Below are 18,689 nucleotides of genomic sequence, written 5' to 3'. Positions count from 1 at the left end.
TTCCTCCCCAGTGCTAGAGATGTCACTGCAATAAAAGGGAAGAAAACCATTTTTTTTTCTCTGTGTGCGTGAGACATCTTTTGCTTAATGTTTGGGGTTTACCTTGGGCTAAGTCCCGCTCTGTAACCCCTCCAGACCCTGGACTACAGCAGACCGTGGACATCACATCTCCCTGTCAGGTCTAGCTCAGTGAGGGTGGCTTGTGAGTCTGCTTCCTCTAGCTAACAGCACCGAGGCTTGTGCTGCTGGAGCTGGAGCGCTGCAGCTTAAATTCCTATCCCAAGGCTGTCAGCCAGCTGGGCACCCATCACAAACGAACAAGGCTGAGACATCCTCTGTCTAGCCCACATCTAAGAAAGGTGGTTGCTGCCCCCAATCGCTTCCTTGCAAAGAGAGTGCATCTGAAGTAATGCTGAGCATATCTGGGGCCTCTGAGTATTCCTTTGAAGCCATGTCTAGTGATTAAAGGAAAACTGTTGCTGTTCCCCCTCTGCCGTTAGCTTACTATTTGACCTTGGGCAAGTCATTTAAATGTTCACAGTTGTTAAAAGGAGATATCTTTTGTGACAGTCGAGGTCTAAGTGAGTGTGGAGGGGGAAGGTGAGGGATCCTGGAAGGAAAATAATCAGTACTTATGTGTGTAATTGGCAGCCTGTCAACTCCTCAGCTCAGGAGTAGTGCCCTCTCCTCTGCAGCAGCGAGAGGCAGAGAACGATGCTTGCACCTTCATAAAAACCTCATCGCTGCATGTCCAGCTTCACCCAGTTATCTCTGTGTGGGTTATCTGGCTGATGGCAAGACGGGAAGAAAGAGAAAAGGGAGAACACAGAAACTGTCCCAACTGTACCCGTCTGCTAACGCTTGTGCAGTGATGGAGGTCAAGTGCTCTGTGAAGTCAGGGAACCGTAATTTGCACCGTGTTTGGTGATAACGTGGAGTTTTATCTCTGCCCAGTGTAGCTGTGGCAAGGTTATGGTCCAGCACACCGCTGGTTCAGCATCTCCTCCTGCGTACACACTTTGCATCCCGCTCGGCCCTCTGACAAGCAGCCGTTCCAGCTCTGCGAGGTCTGACCCGCTCTGCCAAGCGTGGCCTCCAGCACTGGTTGCTACAGCTGCTGAGGAGGAACGTGAGCATTGGCCTGGAGACGTTCTCTGTAGGAGTCTTTTCCTCTCCCCTATAATCGAGGCAAAGAATTTAAAGGGGGACCAGGCTGCAAAACTGGATTTTCATCTCGTTTCTTCTGCTGGGGTCACTCTGTGCAGCTAAGTAAGGGAAACTCAGTACCAACTTGCTGCTCTGGCATGGAGGGGGTGTACAGGCAGGGAGGTACGCAGTTACAGCTTCCCCGCAGCCAGGGAGGGAGCAAGTGGAGATAAACTCCTCTGCCTGCGTGTCTCACATTCTGTTCAGCCTCCTTCATCCGAAGGACCCAAAGCACTTGGGGGCTGCGCTATGGTGGGACAGGAGGCAGAACCTTCTGTGCACGTTGGGAGCGCGGTGCATAGTCCAGAAATGAGTCATCAGCTGAAGCACGCTCAGGCCAGTGGGACCTGTTATGCCTTGTCCCCACAGAGAAACTCCGTGGTGGCTCATTTAGGGTGAGAAGTTAGACCATGTGAATCCTGAGAATTAGACTGCAGTTTGTTCTACTCCTAAATCGATGTCTGCGCAGCAGCTTAATGTCACCCTTCTTGCTAACCCATTCTACCCTTCCCAGCATAACTACAGACCATCTTCCCGAGATGCTTTTAGGAAAACAGCAGTTTGGTGGACTGGACTAGATGCTGGTAACCTTGCAGGGTTTCTTTTGTTTGTGGACTGACGTAGTGGCAGGCTCATAACCGGTTACTAAGAGGCATCTGCTTACTTTTGCCTTAACTGCTTAGCTGCTGTCCAGATCTGGTGGCCTCTCCTCTCTGAAGAAGGCTGGAGAGAGGGAGCGTGTTACAGGGCAAATAAATGACTCAGACTAATGAGTAAGGTAATTGCCGCTCGCTCTTAGTTGAGGCTAAAGTGGGTCAGGTTTGTTTGTGAAACTGCATGGAGGCACCATCTGTTCTCTGTGTCCCGTCTTAGGGGCTGGAGACAGGATTTTGGTGAAACTGCTTCCCCGGGAGCCTGCAGAGCAGCACGGAGGATGGCCCAGTCATTAGGCAGTGGCGTGGGTCTCTAGAGATGACCCTGTGTGACTGCAGGCGAGTGCCTGCAGCCCTGATCCTCGAAGGAGAGTCTTAATTGATTTCACTGGGAGAGGGGACCCTAAATCCTTTGTCTCTCTGCTACAACTGCCCATCTATAAGACAACGCTGGACAGGACACTGAGAGGTCATTAGACCTCCCTTAGCCCGAAGGCAGGATTGGATTTTCCCAAACCATGTCTGACAAGTACCTGTCTCACCTGTCATAAGCCCTTGGAGAGAAACCTGGCACCAATGTAGTTCGTGTCTTTTAACCCTGCCGCTCTCCCAGATGTCCTCTCTTCATCCTCCCGTGCCTGCAAGCCTGGTGGGATGGGGACTGTCTCTTTCAGCGATGATGTGTCTGTGTGGTACCTGGTTTTAGCCCTATCCCCCTGCCCTGGACCGTGCTGTGTCTAACAAGCTCTCTCTTCTCTCAGACCACAGCGTGTGAGCAGAAGGGGAAGCCTGGAGTGGGATTCCTGCCTGCCCACGCCTGGACTTGACATTGCTGGGACCACATCTTGCAATAAGAGGAAGAGGAAAAGACTGTTCATTCACCGTTGCTAAAAATGGGAGACAGCATCTGTCCAGCAGACCAGGAAGGGAAGCTCCAGACCTTGCCTGTGGGGCATCCCTGGGAGTGCCGCAGCCAGAGCGACACAGCCCGCTGTCAGTGAGGAGTGTCGGGGCAGCATGGCTCAGAGAGCCTGGGTCAGCATGCTCTTCCACAACCGCAAGACCCAGCTCCTGCTGGTCAACTCCCTGACGTTCGGCCTGGAGGTCTGCCTGGCTGCAGGGATAACCTACGTGCCTCCGCTGCTGCTGGAAGTGGGTGTGGAGGAGAAGTTCATGACCATGGTTTTGGGTAGGCAGTTTTTCTCTCATATTCAAGGTGCTTGTTTCCGCTTCGAGTCTGGAAGGCAGGGCCAAATAACAGCATGGAGGCTTGCTTCTGCGGGGTGGTTGCAGTGCTGCTGTTACATGAAGGGCAGCCGTTACATCAAGGGCAGCCTTGTGTTTGAAGGAGGGGGCTGCGACCCAGGGAAGCTTACTGAGTTCCTGAAACGTCCCAGGCTTTTTTTGCAGTGCCTACAGACCAGTGTCCTTCAGATGTGTCCTCTTGACAACACCTCTTTCTCTTTTCCAGGGATAGGACCTGTCCTTGGCTTGGTTTTTGTCCCGCTGATTGGATCTGCCAGTGACCACTGGCACAGCAGCTATGGCCGAAGGCGACCTTTCATCTGGATGCTTTGCCTGGGAGTTCTGCTGAGCCTCTTTGTGATCCCACATGCCAGCAGCCTGGCCAGCCTGTTTGCCCTCAACACTCGCCCGCTGGAGATTGCCTTCCTCATCCTGGGCATCGGGTTACTGGATTTCTGCGGCCAGGTCTGCTTCACTCCGCTGGAGGCCCTGCTCTCAGACCTCTTCCAGGAGCCAGACAACTGCCGCCAAGCCTTCTCCTTGTATGCCTTCATGATCAGCTTGGGGGGCTGCATTGGCTACCTGCTTCCAGCCATTGACTGGGGTGGCAGCTTTCTGGCCCCGTACCTGGGAGGGCAGGAGACATGCCTCTTCAGCCTCCTTGCCATCATTTTCCTCGGCTGTGTGCTGGCCACGCTCTTTGTGACAGAGGAGGCAGCCACCCAGGCAGATGTTCTGGATGGCTCAGCGCTGAAGGATGCTCCCCCTAAGCCCTCACCTCCTGCCTGCTGCTCTTGCCAGCTCTCCAGGAGCTCATGTCTCCTGCAGGCCAGGCATATGATACAGGCCCTGAGAAACCTCTGCACGCTGGTGCCGCGGCTTCACAGCCTCTACTGCCGCATCCCCAAGGTCATCCGGCGCCTGTTCGTGGCCGAGCTCTGCAGCTGGATGGCACTCATGACTTTCATGCTGTTCTACACAGACTTTGTTGGGGAAGGACTGTACCACGGCGTCCCCAGAGCCAAGCCAGGCACGGATGCCAGACGCCACTACGATGAAGGTGAGAAGTGAACCAGGGGCTTTGAGGCTGCAGCACCTGTTCCTAGGACAGGAGTGTTTAGTGGGAGCTAGGAATGGGCTCAGCTCTGCTAGTAATGCAACAAAAGTTACAATAAACTAGTCTTTCTGCGGACAGGTCAGGAAAAAACATTCCTCCGTGGCCCCCAGAGCATCACACAGTGAACCAAATAGGGAAACGCCTCTTTGTCCTCCAAGCTACCCAGCACGGAACTAGATCTGGCAGCGCAGCCCTGGCCTGGGGCTGAATTGTTAAGTGGCAGAACGGTCTAGCAGGTTGCATGCTGAACAGGACGTATTGGGCTCTGTCTGCAGGCTGTAGTTGCCACTGCCGGGTCCCTTCACTGCCCTTCCCTCCTTTTTAAGTGAGGGGTGATGGTGCTCCCCATCTCTTGGAGAGCAGGGGTTGGAAAGCCAGGACATGCTCAGTAGCAGTGAGGTGGGCTTTGCTGCATCTTCTTTTCATGCTACTGTGAGATTCCCATCTCACATTTGTATCTGGGGAGCCCTCAAGCAGCTTCCCCAGTTCTCACCCCTCTCTCCAGGGCTTTCTGATAGTGCTTACCACTGCAGTCAGTAGCTGCCATGTCCACCTCACGGGATACTGCTCATTGCGGCACGTTACCTGCTTACTGTTGTTGCCTTCTGTCACATTTTGCCTGCTGTGTTGTGCCAGAGCCTTGACTCGCCCTTCTTTTTGTCTCCCTGATCTAAGTCTCTTATTCTTGGAGGCACCTCCCTGGCCCTCCTTTTCCAGCTGCATATCTTGCCCTCTGAGTTTTCCACTCACTGCCTCCATGAGCTCTGCAATACACTGCCTCTTTGTGCTGAGTGTCTGTTTAACTTAGAGGGAGCTTAATTATTATTTAACACTTGCACTGTATAGCTTCCAGCAGGTCAGGACTCCATTGTGCTAGCTGTCAGAGAAACATATGTTGAGTAATGATCCTTGCTTCAAAGAGTTAATGGTTTTAATTCCCTGAAATCTGATAGATCTTTGCAAAGGGTAAGGTCCGGATTGCTACCGGATACTGCAGTCGTTTAGTGGATGTTGTGTACTTTACCTTGGCTTAAACACAATTCCTTGTTCCTTTTGTTCTGTTGCTGATTTTGGCATCAGATAACAACAGATCCTGGTTCATGAGTGGGTGACAGATCCTGGGTCAAGAGTAGGAAGGTGCGGTAAACCGAACAACTTCCAAAGACAAGAATGGCATTTGGATTCCTATCTTCCATTGCCCCTCCGCTTAGACTGGGGTGCCCAGGAGCAGGCGTAGGAAATACTCGCTGCTGGTGGAGGGTGGGAACTGCAGTCTGGCTGGTGCAACCCTGGGATATGTTAAGTGATGCTGCTCTGCTTCCTGACCCAGCCGTATGGTTGTCAGGGCTGTTTGCGGCTGTGCCACTCTCTGCATGGACTGTACTGAGTCGGGCACTGAAGGAGAGGGAAGGAGGCCCAAAGGTGTTTGGCTGGGTGAAGCCTGGGTGCAGTCAGGGCAGTGTCTGTTACCACCTCTGCTTACCTGCAGGCGTCCGGATGGGTAGTTTGGGCCTCTTCCTGCAATGCGTCACATCCATCTTCTTTTCGACAATCATGGACCGGATGGTGAAGCAGTTTGGGACGCGGGCGGTCTACCTGGCCAGTGTGGTGTTCTTCCCCATGGCTGCCTTCGTCATGTGCCTTTCCCACAGTGTCATCGTTGTTACCATCTCAGCTGCTCTGACAGGCTTCACCTTCTCTGCACTCCAGATCCTGCCATACACACTGGCATCACTGTATCATCACGAAAAACAGGTAGGGATCTGCTCCAGAGGGCAATGTGCCAGGTAGCTGTGAGGACAGCTTGGCCAGCCTCTTTTGCCACTTGTAGCTTGTACAGTCAGTTCAGCCCATGGAAGAGAAACACATGCCTGTGTGCAAAGGTTTTCCACATGTGCCTCTTGTCTCCAGGCTGTGTCTTCTCTGAAGGTTCATCTGAAATGGAGGAGACGAGAGTTTAGCATCTCCTTCCTTAGCCATCCCCTGCTTACAACAAGCATTATGCAATTTTAAAAAGTGGGGAGTGGGTAAGATGGGAGAAAACAGCTAGGACTGGTGTATCAAAACGGATGTCCTGTATTCCCCTGTGTTGTGCATATTTTTAGGGAAACTGGTACAGGTCAGTTATACCTCTGTGCATTCTGCAGCCAAGTCACATCTGCAGCACTGCCAACCCGAGGTGCTAAAAAACTCAAGAATTTTCAGCCCTTAGAGGTCCTGCTTTCCAATTTTTGTCCATAGCATGAAGATCAGTAAAATGAAAACTGAGGTTCTTCCTATTCCCCTAGCTCCAAGAAAAATAAACATTGTGAAACTTTGACAGCAACACAAAAGCTAGTAATCCTGTCCCACAGATGTTATCCTTGTGGAGGAGTCCTAGGAGGTTCCTGAGTTGCACACTGGATTAATAGGAGTTTCTCTTGTGCTGCAAATGCAAAATTAATTTGTGGTTTGAGAGCAGCTCTTTCATCCCAGTGGCAGGCGGTTCACTGTGCAGTGAAATAAGTAGGAGTTTTTACCACAGGCATCCAGATGTTCACACTGAACAAATACTTCTGACCAACCCATCCCAATTTGCATCAGGCACCCTGTCAAAATAGGGGTACGAGGGAGTGTTCCGCTTTGCAAAAACTTCAGTTTGGCTGCGATCTCCCATGGACACAATATCAACAGAATGAAAACCAAACTCCACAGACTGGGAATGTGAAGGCCACATGCCCAACTGTTTGCCAAAGGCTTGATGGGGAAACACTCTCAGTACAATGAGGTGTGGGGTATAGCTGGGTTTGGTCTCTCTGTTGCCCTAACTTGAAAGTTCCTCCTTCACTTACCAAGTACTTAGCAGCAGGCTGCAGGGCGACCCCACAAGAAGTAGTCAGTAAAATGCCTTTTGCAGAAAATTCTCCATCTTTCCTATTTCTGTTCTCTTCTTTTTTCTTACTGTTGAAATCTGTCATCATTTTTGTTTGACTTCCCTTGTTCCTGCTTCCTCTCCTCCCTCTCTTTTTTTTACTTTTTCTTAACTTTAAACACTCCTCCCGAAGCAAATCGGCAGAAGGGGCATCCAAAGTGGCTGTTGCTTCCACCCTGTGCGGGATCGTTGGCAAAAGCCTGCAAGGCCACCTCAGCTGGAGCTCCTTGCTTTGCACAGGCTGTGTAAGTCGCTCTGTTCTCCTGCATGCCCTCTCATCTCCGCATGGCCACTAAACCTTGACTAGAACAGGATGCATGTTCTAACAGCGCCTGAAAGCTTGGTAGAGGTGAGATGCGTGGTGGGCATCCACACCTTCTACAGGAGGTTAGGGAGAGCTAAATTCCTCGTTCCCACCTCTCCCCATCAACTATAGAGGGAGGTGAAGCTGTTGATTGAGGCACCAGTGACTCCTGTGGTTGTATCCTGTGTTACAAGGGCTGATTTCAAAGCGTAAGTTCTCACTAAGCTCATTCCTGTGAGTATGTGTTGAAGTCATTTTCTCTAGATTCACATTAATTCTCCACACTAGGTATTCAAACACCCCTGCCAGAATTTGTATCTCAGAAGTCCTAGCCTGGATCAGTATAGAAACCAAGAAAATGTGGCATGGGCCTTCAGGGCAGCTGAGCAGGCTTCTGGGCACGTCACTGTCAAATACAAAGGGCTGGAACTGGGGGGGACATCCTAGTTTGGCTCACAAAATGCCCTTTCTATGCTGGGTTTTGAGTTGCTTTGAAGTCTGATGGCAATAGGAGGCATGTGGGAGGATTTTTAAGCTCCACATAAGATAAGTGACGGTTCTGGATTGATGCATTTAAGCATAAATTCATGAGCCTGGGCAGAATTGAGGAGTTGAAGGGTATAGTGAGCAGCTGAGCAGAGCCCAGGTAAAGCTTTTGGAAGATGGTTGCTGTTCAGTGAAGTTCTTCTCATCTGGTTTCTCTTCCCCGATTGAATCTGAAACTCTTTGTGCTATGGATCTGCAGCCATGGCCTGGGGCAGCATGAAGGGAGACTGGCTGGTGCTGACATATGCTAGGGCAGGGCTGGGTGTAGCTGGGTGGGTGCCAAGACTGCTGAAAGCGTTGGGATGGCCTGCGCCAGAGCTGGAGTGCCCACACTCCTGCACCAGCGGTTCCCTCCTGTTGATCTGTGTCCAGGTCCCGCCTGCAAAAGGAAGGATAGTTCAGGCAAACCCCTTGGAGCCCTGTGGCTGGGTACAGTGCTCTCTGCTCTCAGACAGGTGCTATTTTTTCCTTTTTATTTTCTTTGTTCAGTCTCACTATGCAGATAATGGATTAACATGTCCTTCGTTATCTGCTCTAACCCATGCAGACCAGCAGTTGTGCGTAATTGCAAATGCCCTGGAGTTTTAAAGCTGAGGCTCTGCAGTGTTTTCGGTGTCTGCACGTGACTGCCCATTATTTGTTAGCATTAACGTGGAAAGCTTTTTGATCCAAATACTCTGGGTGAATACTGCTGGAGTGAGCTATGCCCCAGAGATCTCACAGCTTGAGCAGAGCGAGGCAAAAAAGGGTGAGAAGAAAATTATTTTTCTTCCCCCCACCCCCCTTTTCTAGCCTGAGTGAAGAGGCTCAGGTCAGGCAGATGAAGCAACTCAGTTGAGGTCATGCATGCACGGTCCATTGCAGAGCTGGGAAAAGAGCGCTTTCCCGAGTTCCCAGCACTGTGCCATCTCACCTGGTGTTACTTTTAAGTATCCCAGACACTGAGAAGTGGCCATGCATCCAGGGCTCTGAACTGTTCGTCTGCCCTTTGGGCCCTTCTGCAGGAAGGTTTTGGGTTCCCAGTCAGCCACGTTATAAACACTTCTGTTTGCACTGGAGCGCACTGGCTCTGTGATATGTCCAAAGTGGGCTCTGGCCCTTCACTCCTGTCCTGCAAGTGTGCATCAGCTGATTTCAGGATGGGGTGAGCTGTAGTTGGTGCTCGGATTCCCTTGGCACCCAGTGAGGAGGTGACAACCCACGGCTCAGTGCAAAGTGTCCCCAAGCGCAGAGCCTGGGCTGGCTTTGGGCTGCAGCACTCTGCTGAGCCCCAGAGCTTCCACACAACAAAGGCATCACTTGGCCAGATTCCCTCGGTGAGTCAGGGTTGCTTTGAATCCCGTGCCAGTTGGGAAGAGCCAGGCTGGCTCCTGGAGGCCATCTCACGTGGGCCAGGCTCACTGCAGGCACTCCCCACCTCTAACAGCCTGACCCAGTGCACACAAAGCACAGAGTAGTTCTGCTCTCTTGCACAGAAAACGGGGCCCCCTCTGCCCCCCAGCTCACTTGCTGGGCTGCACCCTACATACTCATTCTTCACGTGCCTTCTTTCTTTCCCCTAGGTATTTTTGCATAAATATAAGAGCAAAGAGGAGGAAGACGCAGCTCGACTGGACAAGAAATCAGCCTTCTCTAAAGGCCACCTTTCCAGCCAGAAGCTGCCTTACCAGAATGGACATGCTGGGAGCCTCTTCTCTTCTTCCTCTTCCTCCTCCTCTCCTCCAGCCACCAGCTCGGCTCTGTGCGTCAGCTCCTCCTGCGATGTCTCACTCATGATGATGGTGGGAGAACCAGACTCGGTGGCTCCTGGCCGAGGGATCTGCCTGGACCTGGCTATTTTGGACAGTGCTTTCCTCCTCTCTCAGGTTGTCCCCTCCCTCTTCATGGGGTCCATTGTCCAGTTTACGCAGTCGGTGACTGCCTACATGGTGTCAGCTGCTGGCTTTGGTCTGGTAGCCATTTACTTTGCAACCAAAGTTGTCTTTGATAAGAGTGACATGGCGAAGTATTCAGAGTGATGTGGAAGGCACAAGGGCGGCACGCGGGTGCCTGCATGTGGCAAAATAAGATGTGTGTGTGTTCACACGGCCACGTGTGGGAAGCCTCATGTGGCACCTGCTCCCCCCATGCTGTTGCTGTAGCCCTGGGGGGTAGATCTGGGGCTGGGGGCAGGAGAGGTGCAACGGGGCTAATCTCAGGTGTAAATATGAGGCATTGGGGCATTGTGCTTTGGGCCATCAGTGCTTTCCAAAGGTGCCTTTATCAAAAGAAAGCACTGCACAGCCAGCACCAAAGGGGATTATACGGGGGAGAGAAAGGAAATGGACTTTTCCTTTAATAACGGGTCATGTTTCTGTGTAGTTCTACCTAAACTGAGCAGGAGAGGCAGTGGTATGGGGAGGGGAGGAAGAAATCATTGGCTCTCCTGTTTTCCAGTTACAGCTGCATCCTCTTCCCCTGCTTGTTGGAGTTTTACTCAACTTCTTGAGCAATAGCTCTGCAAATAGGACACTGGGAGGAGATTTCCTTGGGAAAAAAAAAAGATGGGTGGCTAAGGTTTGGCCACGGAGCAAAGGGGGTGCATACACGTGCACGCACGCTTCTGTCCTTCCCCACCTCTGTTCTGACTGGGAGAAACCATTTAGGAGAAAAGTTACTATGTCCTGTTTTGGAAAAACAGGTAACGTTTCATTAGGACCAATTCCAAAAGGTGACTTATCTTTTACCTATGTACCGTATTGCATCAGATGGAAAGGACTTCTTAATTTTTTTTCTTAATGATTGTTTTTAGCTTTCCTCACGCAGTTCTCAGTAACTCTGACCTCTCACTCCTCAGTGCTCAGAGCTGCTGCCTGCTCTCTCCCTCACAGATCCAGACTGTTGTGTTTTTTCCGCACCTGGCCCCTAAAAGATGCTGCTGTATCACAGCAAAAATCCGTTCTCAGAGGGTTTTCAGTCCTGTGACAATGAAGTACAACAGGGAGAGCTCTCCTGCAAGGCTACATGGGAACAAGTGTACCAGGCCTGAGGAAGCTGGAGGAATCACTTGTCTGCTGACAGCTAGTTGAACTCAGCAGCAGTCACTGCTGTAGTTGGTACTGGAGTTGGTCGCTGGCTGTGTCTGTTTTCCCTGGAAGATGCGTCCCCAAAGCAACCTTCTAGACCAGACTATTCTTTCCAGACAGAAAGGCTTTTGGCTGTGCCTGCAGGCTGGCAGGAGCGCACCTTGCAGGGCACGCTGCATCCCAGTACCCAGCACGGTGGCCGAGTTCAGGTGTTGCCAGCACGCCCCGAGAGGCTGCTGGAAGCAGCATCGGAAGCAGCACCGTAAACAGGAGGTGGGTAGGATGAAAGGTGCCTACAGCCACTCTGGCAGCTGCTTACTGGTAGGGTAAAGCCTAGTTTTTGGTGTGCTGGACAGAAGAAGGAGCAGGACAGAAAGAAACTCTTCATTCTGTTTGTGCCTGTGGCTTGCTGATCCAGATTACATATTTACTACATTATACTTGCTTGAGCTTTTTTTAATTTATTTTATTTTGTTTCCAGACAGGAGTCAAGATTCTTACTGAGGCACAGCATAAACACAGTTACCTGTTAGAGTTAGGCAAAGTGCCTCTTGCTCCCGTAGCGCTGGGACCAAATGCTCCTGGCTTGTTCAGATTGTTTAGCTCCCAGGTGTGAGTCATCTTCCACTGGCAGAAGAGTGGCTGCAGCTGTGTGTCCTTCTGGCCAGTCCCATTCCTCTGGACCAGCTGGAATAATTCTGCTGGTGGCAGATTCCTACCACTCAAAGGCTACCTGTACACCAAGTAGGAGTCAAGGTCCTGGCCCACAGTCAGCACTTAGACTTTGAAATGATCCAAACTCTGCCTACGATGCGTAAAAGAAAGCATGAATTGGTCCTTCGGAGGCTAGGCTGTGAGTATGCAGAAGTTGTTCAACAGTCCTTAACTTTGGCTGGTCTAAACAAAGTGTTTGTGACTAATTTTTTGCGGAGGTGTGTGGGCAGTGAAATGCACTTGTGAGGTTCGGCTGAAGGGCAAAATGTTGCTATTTTCGCAAGTTCTTGTCAGATTATTCCTTGGCATGGAAGCAAGGTTACTCCCCTGCTGTCTGCAGATGGGTCCTGAGAGGGCTTCTCCTGAGTTTTTTAAACATTTCTTTCCCGTAAAGGGTGACTGTTTTTGTTTTATTTCTTCTCAAATTATATGCCTACCAGCCTCCCTTTCCCACAACAAGGTTTGTGTGCTGAAATGCAGCTGTTTTGGGGATGGATTTGGCAGCTGCTTAACCACCTACAGAAACACTTTTTTGTCTGTACTTCCTACCCCGGTCTCTGTCTGCTTCAGGCTTCAGGAGGAAGTCTTTGAGGCAAAATGTTATTGCCAAAGGTGGGGTGTTTCTTGGATGAATGCTCCTAGTAATCAGTAACCTCTGACCCAAGATTTTTCAAACAGCTTCTTACCTGAGTGCGGAAGTATCCTTTGTTTTTATTTTTTCTTATGTAAAATGTGGGGAACCTTCACACATGGAGGCTGCTACGATGCTAAGTGCTTTTGATAATTGAGCCACTTAAACAAAGTGCCTAAAGAGTACTTCCACACCAAACTTCAGGTGTACGGGTTTGATGATAAAGGCCTTGAATGCTTTATGACAGACTTCAAAGTGATCCTTGAAAAAGCAGCGGGCTGGAGGGGGCGGCAGCCTTGGTTTATAAGTCCTTCGGTTTGGAACGTGAAAGAACAAGATGCTGCAGATCTTGATCAATAACTTGTATCTGTCCCTCAAGAGGAGAAGGCTTAAGCCTGCCAGATTCCCCGACTGACCTGCCCTCCGTCCGCTGAGGTGGCTCTGGCGCAGCTGTAGCCTGCCTGTAGCTGGTGGACATGCGCGTGTTTGGGCCCACGGCACGTGCCGCAGGCTCTGTGTCTTGGCTGAGCTGGAGGGTTTGGGATTAGTCAGTGCAGGACGGGTCTCAGACCTGTCTTTCACTGACAGATCCAGCATGCCTTTGGCCTCCCTGTTCTCCCATCCCCTTCATGGCACCGGGTCACGGACTCGGCACCCAGATCTCCTTGGCAAGTGTGGTGTCTGCATCCAGAGTGCTGTCTCTGATCTCACTGATTCTAGGAGAGGGCAGGCTGGGTTTGCCTGGTTTTCTCATAATTCAGATATGCTTCCGGGGAGGTGCCTGCATTTACTTCATTTATGTTCAGAAAAGACCGCTGAGCGACTGAACTCGTGACTCTGCAGCCAGCTGCTCTTGCTCTTTGCTGCTGCATCCCAGACGGGCGCCCGTCATCTTGCTTTGGCCTGACCTGTGACTGGACTGACAACAGAGCTCGTTCTCCGTTCCAGCTGGAGAGACACAATCCAGTCTGAACCAGGGGCTCCTTATCCACTTGTCCTCTGGCTGCACTGCTTTTGTTTTAGCCAGTTCAGCAAGTATAAGAGCTACTTGATTGTCCACCGAGAGACTCTGGTTTCTCCCCTCTGGCACCCTTCTTCCCAGTTCTCCAGCTGGAGTGAAACCCAGCGAATTCAGTAATTGCTCCTTTCCTTCTTACCCTCCTGTTACACCAGGAGAAGTCTGCTGGGCCCTCTGCCAGCTACTGACATAGTGGACAGATGGGTACAGGAAGGAGTGTTTGCCAAGACCCAACTCTGTCTTCACTAACCCCCGTGGGAGTTCAAGCCCAAACAGATTTGGGCCGTTTGCCCTAAGAGCTTGGCTGTTTGCAGGAGAGGAGGGGTGTAGGATGCTGCCACGTGCAGTCAGGTCCTGGGCGGGTGGTGGGCAGCTGGGGGACAGGGGGAGCAGCTTTCTGCATAAGAATTTGGCAGGGAGGGAAGACAAGGCAGCAGTCTCGGAGGAGAATGGGGAGAGATCAGGGCGAGCAAGCAGGAGGAAGAGGGGGCTCAGGGGATCCAGGTTTGTAGCAATGTGAGGGGCTAGTGTGGGATGCTGGCTGGAACTGGGCTGGCTTTGCCCTGGCAGTGGGTGAGACCGTGCCCTTCGATGTGGTCTTGCGCTGTCCATAAAGCACTTCATGACCCTTCCTGCATGCAACCTCATGCCAGCACGATCCCAGCCACGTCGCGAGAGCTGGCTGTGAGGTCTGAGCTCGGGTCTTGAGCTGGGGCTGTGGGCAGCTGCCTTCCCCAAGCCCGTAAGGGATGCTCCATTTGCTGTCACCACAGTGGCCCTGTCCGCGTGCTGTTATTACCAGAAGCCTTTCCTCCTAGTTCAGGCTGCCGCGGGGGTGACAGGAGAGGCATTTTCCAGAGCATCTGTTGAGAAACTCCTGTCTTTTAAGATTGTCCTTTCTGGCTAACCCGGTGTGCTTCTGCTAAGAACAGCTTCTCTGTGTGGGGATGACATACAGACCAGCAAGGGACACGGGCACATTCTAGTAAAGGTAGGCACATCCCTCACGTGCTGTTACTGATAGAACCTGTGCGAACATAGAAACATAGGACTCGATGATCCTGCACAACTTACCGGTAGCGGTACAAGCTCGTCAGAGGCCGTTGCCATGAGTTTTTCTGTTTCAGGTAGTAGGTGCGCTTCTGCTTTCTTCCCACGGGTGAGTCACGCTGTGCCTCTCCTTTCCTTTTATGAGATGAGGGGTTTGAGAGTTGAGGTGGGGAGAAGGGAGAATGTCTTTAACGTGAGACTATTGTGAATCTCTAGGTTGGGGAAGGATGTGTGGATGCTGGGTTTTCCTTTGAGATCTTATACCGTCTGCAAGATGTTGGTGTTTTATTTATTCGGTAGAGCAAATATTTTGTATACAATGTAAGAAGAGGGCTATTATAAATTTTTATGGAAAGGAGGAAATAAAAGGTGGTTAAACGGGGACGGCTGTGTGTGTGTCGCATGGCGGAGCGCGCCCTGCAGCGGGGGGGCGCCGGCGGCCGCCGGGGGGCGCCACGGCCGCGGCGGTGAGGGGCGGGGCCGGGGCGGGGCCGGGGCGGTGAGGGGCGGGGCCGGCTGGGAACCGCCCCCCGCCGTGCTCCGCGGAGGCGCTGGGCCGCGCACCGAGCGCTGTGGTGCGGCCGGGAGCTCCGTGCGCGGTTCCCCTACCCCTTTCTCCTCCGAGCAGGCGGACGAGGGGCCGCAGGGCCGCCGGCGCCACCGCAGACTTGCTTGAACGTGCTGCTCGCGGGTCTCTGGCGTGAACATGCCGCTCACTCCGCTGGGTGCTGTGCAAACCCAGAGGGAGAATCGCTCCCGGTTGTTAGCCCCAGCGATTCCGTGACATGGCGCAAATCAAAGCCGTGTGCGTTTGAACCCACGGTGGGTACTGCCTGAGGATTTTGAAGAGCTAAGACTTTCCCAGCCCCTGCAAGGAACTTGAGCAGTATCAATCAGCGCCTACCCCGTGTCTCAGCTTCACAGTCCTTAACGTAAGCGGCACCCAGAGGCACAGCAGCGAGTCGGGGGATAGCTATGGGCTGCCCTTTCCAAATGACCGTGCTCCATCATTGCTGGGGGGTTTTTGTTTTTCAAGTGTGAAGCCTTCCTCTGCTCTGGGACTTTTTGTTCAGGCTCAAAATCTCGTGCTTCTTGCAAAGCAGAGAAACTCTGCACTCACTTCCTTGGCGTTCCGGGGCTCGCTGTGGTGGCGAAGAGAAACTCCCTTTTCCTAAAGGAGCACTGCCTGCCTCAAAAGTGTCCTTCTGCTTGGAAATATTTAGCCCCAAACCACTGTCGCCATCAAACCCTACAAGTGGTTTAAGAGAGCAGAGGTGAACACGGTTCCTCCCTCTGACCGGTGTGTTTGCCCTGTGCACGGGGCAGCACACTGTCTTTTTTGTTACTCTCGTGCTTTTTTTCTGTCACAGGGTGCGTGGCTCCTGTGATGCCAGAGGGAACACCGGGCGTTGTAGAGTGACTCCGCGAGCCTGGAAAGCCACTGCTGCTGGCAGAGGATGGCTCCCAGGCGGCCCGCGAGTCCGCTCCTCCGCTGGCTCGGTGGGGCTCAGCCTGCGCTGCCAAAGGCGGCCCCGAGGCCATCCTCGAGCTCAGCCTCGCCAGGACTCCCGCAGGAAGCCACAAGCTCTCTGCAAAGCCGCGATGGGGACAGAAGACCTCGTGCGCCTCCTTATCACGGCAGCAGCATCTGTGGCTCTGCCAAAACTGTTCCTTCTGAAACGAAACCCCGTTTCCCAGTGGATGCCAGCAGCCACCGTTACTGCTGCTACCTGCGAGGACTCGACTTTTTCTCCCTGAAATGTTGGCGAAATCGGGGCTGCTGCCAGTGTAGGTCAGCCGGGAGAGGGAACAACGGGGAACTGCGGCAGGCTCCGAGGCGTCTCCTCGAGGACCCGCTCCAGCAGTCGGCCAAGGCAGCAGACCCGGGACAACCCGAACCCAGGCGGCCCGTCTGCCCTTCCCGGCCCGGGGGGGCTTTCAGGGCCGCCCCGCCGGCAGCCGGCTCGGCGCGGTGCCCGGTGCGCGGTGCCCGGTGCGCGGTGCCCGGTGCGCGGTGCCCGGTGCGCGGTGCCCGGTGCGGGGCCGGGCCGGGCGCTGGCCGCCAATGGGGCCGGCGGCCGGAGCCGAGCCCTCGGCGGGGCGGGGCGGGCCGGGAGCCGCCCCCGCGCTGCGGGAGCCGCCGCGCCAGCATGGACCGCAGCCGGGTAAGGGGGCGCGGGGGGGGGCCCGGCTCCGCAGCGCTCCCCGGGAGGCTGCCCGCAGCCGCGGAGGGGCGGCTCGGCGGGGGCAAGGTCGGCCTGGGGCCGGGTGGGGTTTTTTTCCTCCCCCCGGGGATGAAGGGAGCCGCCGGGCCAGGCTGCGTCTCCTCGGCCCCGGGGGCTTCCAGCCCGCTCCTGGCGCTCCTCCCCGCGGGGGGGTTTGGGGGCGGGGGGGTTTGGGGGCAGCAGCGGTGCCAGACTTCGCTCACACTCGCTTGTCCTTGGCCGGGTGGAAGCGTGGGGCATCCCTTGATCGCTGAGGGATCTGCTACACGTGGCGCTGGCTGTCAGCATCTGACTGACTTAGCACGTTGTAGTTGTCCTGAAAGTCTTCGTGAGTCCAGGTTTTGCACGGACACTGTGAGTGCAATTCACGGCTCTGAAGCGGTTACAGGTGTTTGTTCGTGTTGTTGAGTCACGAGACGAGAGCCGTGGCCCTCGGCTGAGTTCCCAGCTCCTGCTTGTTGGCTGACCTTGGGCAAATTACTTTTTCCCTATGTGCTCAAACTGCACATCTGCTGATTGCATACAGCAGTTGAGTGCTCTTAGGGATTTGAAAAACTATAGGAATAGAACTGCAAAGTGAAGCTTGAAAACAATGTTGACCTTGTCTTCCAGTATGCTTCGCTGAAGGCCAAAGTCAGGTCTCCATTTTCTTGCAGTAGCTTATCTGGGATGATAGCACTGTTGACGTTCATTTTGCAAAAACGCGTTGGACTGAGAAGGCGCTGACATCTGTAACAGGTATCTACAAGTCTGTTAGTAACGCAGCATCCCACCAGGTTACACATTTCCCCTTAGCACCGCTCTGTAAGGTCGGACGTTACTCTTGGCCCCACTTAGATGGGAAACTGAGGACCGGAGCACTCCCGCAACTACCCCAAGGTTGCACGAGAAGTCTGCAGCAGAGCAGGAGATCCTGCTCAGATCTCCTTAGTCCCAAGCCAGCAGCTTAACCACCGGACCTTCCTGCCCTCTGGTTGTGCTTTTTTTCATGTTGTTAGTTCAACAGCACTGTTCGCTCTGAATTTGCAAGATGTATACTGAATGAGGCTCCTGAGCTAAGGAGTTTATAGTTGAATTCCGTTGTCCTGGGGGCATACTGAAGGGATGGAGACTTCCTGAGCTGCTCTGCAAGGAGACCTTGTTGGAAAGTTGGGTTTTAAGACTTTCTGGAAGAGGTAAACAGAAGTGTTTGGTAGCCAGAGGGGAAGGCTTTTCTAGCCTCTGAAGCCTGTAGAAAGAGGAGACGAGAGTCAGAGAAGCAGAGATCAGAAAGAGATGATAAAATTGCTGTGGAGGAAGGAGTGGAATTGGGTGCTGCCTTCAAGGTGGTGGTTCAGAGCACGAATTTGTATTGTGATGAAAACTTGAAGCCTGAAGGTTGAGATTGGCCCAAACACCTTTCTTAGCTCACATGTGAGCAGCGATGGTCTCTGCTCATCGTGACTTGTTGAAGCAGAGTTGTGCTGGAGACAGACTGTGGGCAGCACTGCAAATGGCCCCGAGCAGTGTGGCATCTTGCGCTTAGCAGATTTTGAACGATATGGGGATTATTTCTTCCTAAGGGCAGAGGCTTTATATTACATCCAGACTGCTTCTCAGAATTTCCCTTTCCCAGCTCTCGGGACCCTGAGGAAGCACTGATAACGAGGACTGGCTTGACTGGTTTGCAGCTTTGCAGAAATCTCATGGACTCACTTACACTAGGAAAGGTTCATAAGGGGCTTTGGCATAGGTTTTCTTTCTCTTGGAAACTCGCGTTCTGCATTAAATGTAAAAAGTACCTGCCTTCTTGGGTGGTTTAGGTGCTGCAGGAGCAGGATGCAGCCTCCGAGCTGCCATCTCACAGGGGCAGGGACGGTGTGTGGCTGCTCAGTGGGTTCTCAGGCACTGCGCTCACAACCTGCGAGCCACAGCAGGGCCTGGGGGGTTTGATGTGTTGAATCGTGGGAGACCAGTCGCCTTCTGCAGACCGCACGAGGCCTAACCTGGAGATACCGTGGTCTT

At 53.0% G+C, this 18,689-nt stretch overlaps 1 protein-coding gene across 1 annotated transcript; it reads left to right on the top strand.

Moving 5' to 3' along the window:
* The first annotated feature begins 2,876 nt into the window (after positions 1-2,876).
* SLC45A3 (solute carrier family 45 member 3) lies at positions 2,877-10,000 on the top strand. Its single transcript, XM_009817045.1, has 4 exons — positions 2,877-3,048; positions 3,331-4,164; positions 5,711-5,976; positions 9,545-10,000. The coding sequence occupies exons 1-4, from the start codon at positions 2,877-2,879 to the stop codon at positions 9,998-10,000; spliced, it is 1,728 nt and encodes a 575-aa protein (XP_009815347.1).
* Positions 10,001-18,689: the final 8,689 nt, after the last annotated feature.

Source organism: Gavia stellata, chromosome 30 (genome assembly GCF_030936135.1).
Source record: "Gavia stellata isolate bGavSte3 chromosome 30, bGavSte3.hap2, whole genome shotgun sequence".
NCBI lineage: Eukaryota > Metazoa > Chordata > Aves > Gaviiformes > Gaviidae > Gavia > Gavia stellata.
This window is presented reverse-complemented; position numbering and strand designations above follow the sequence as displayed.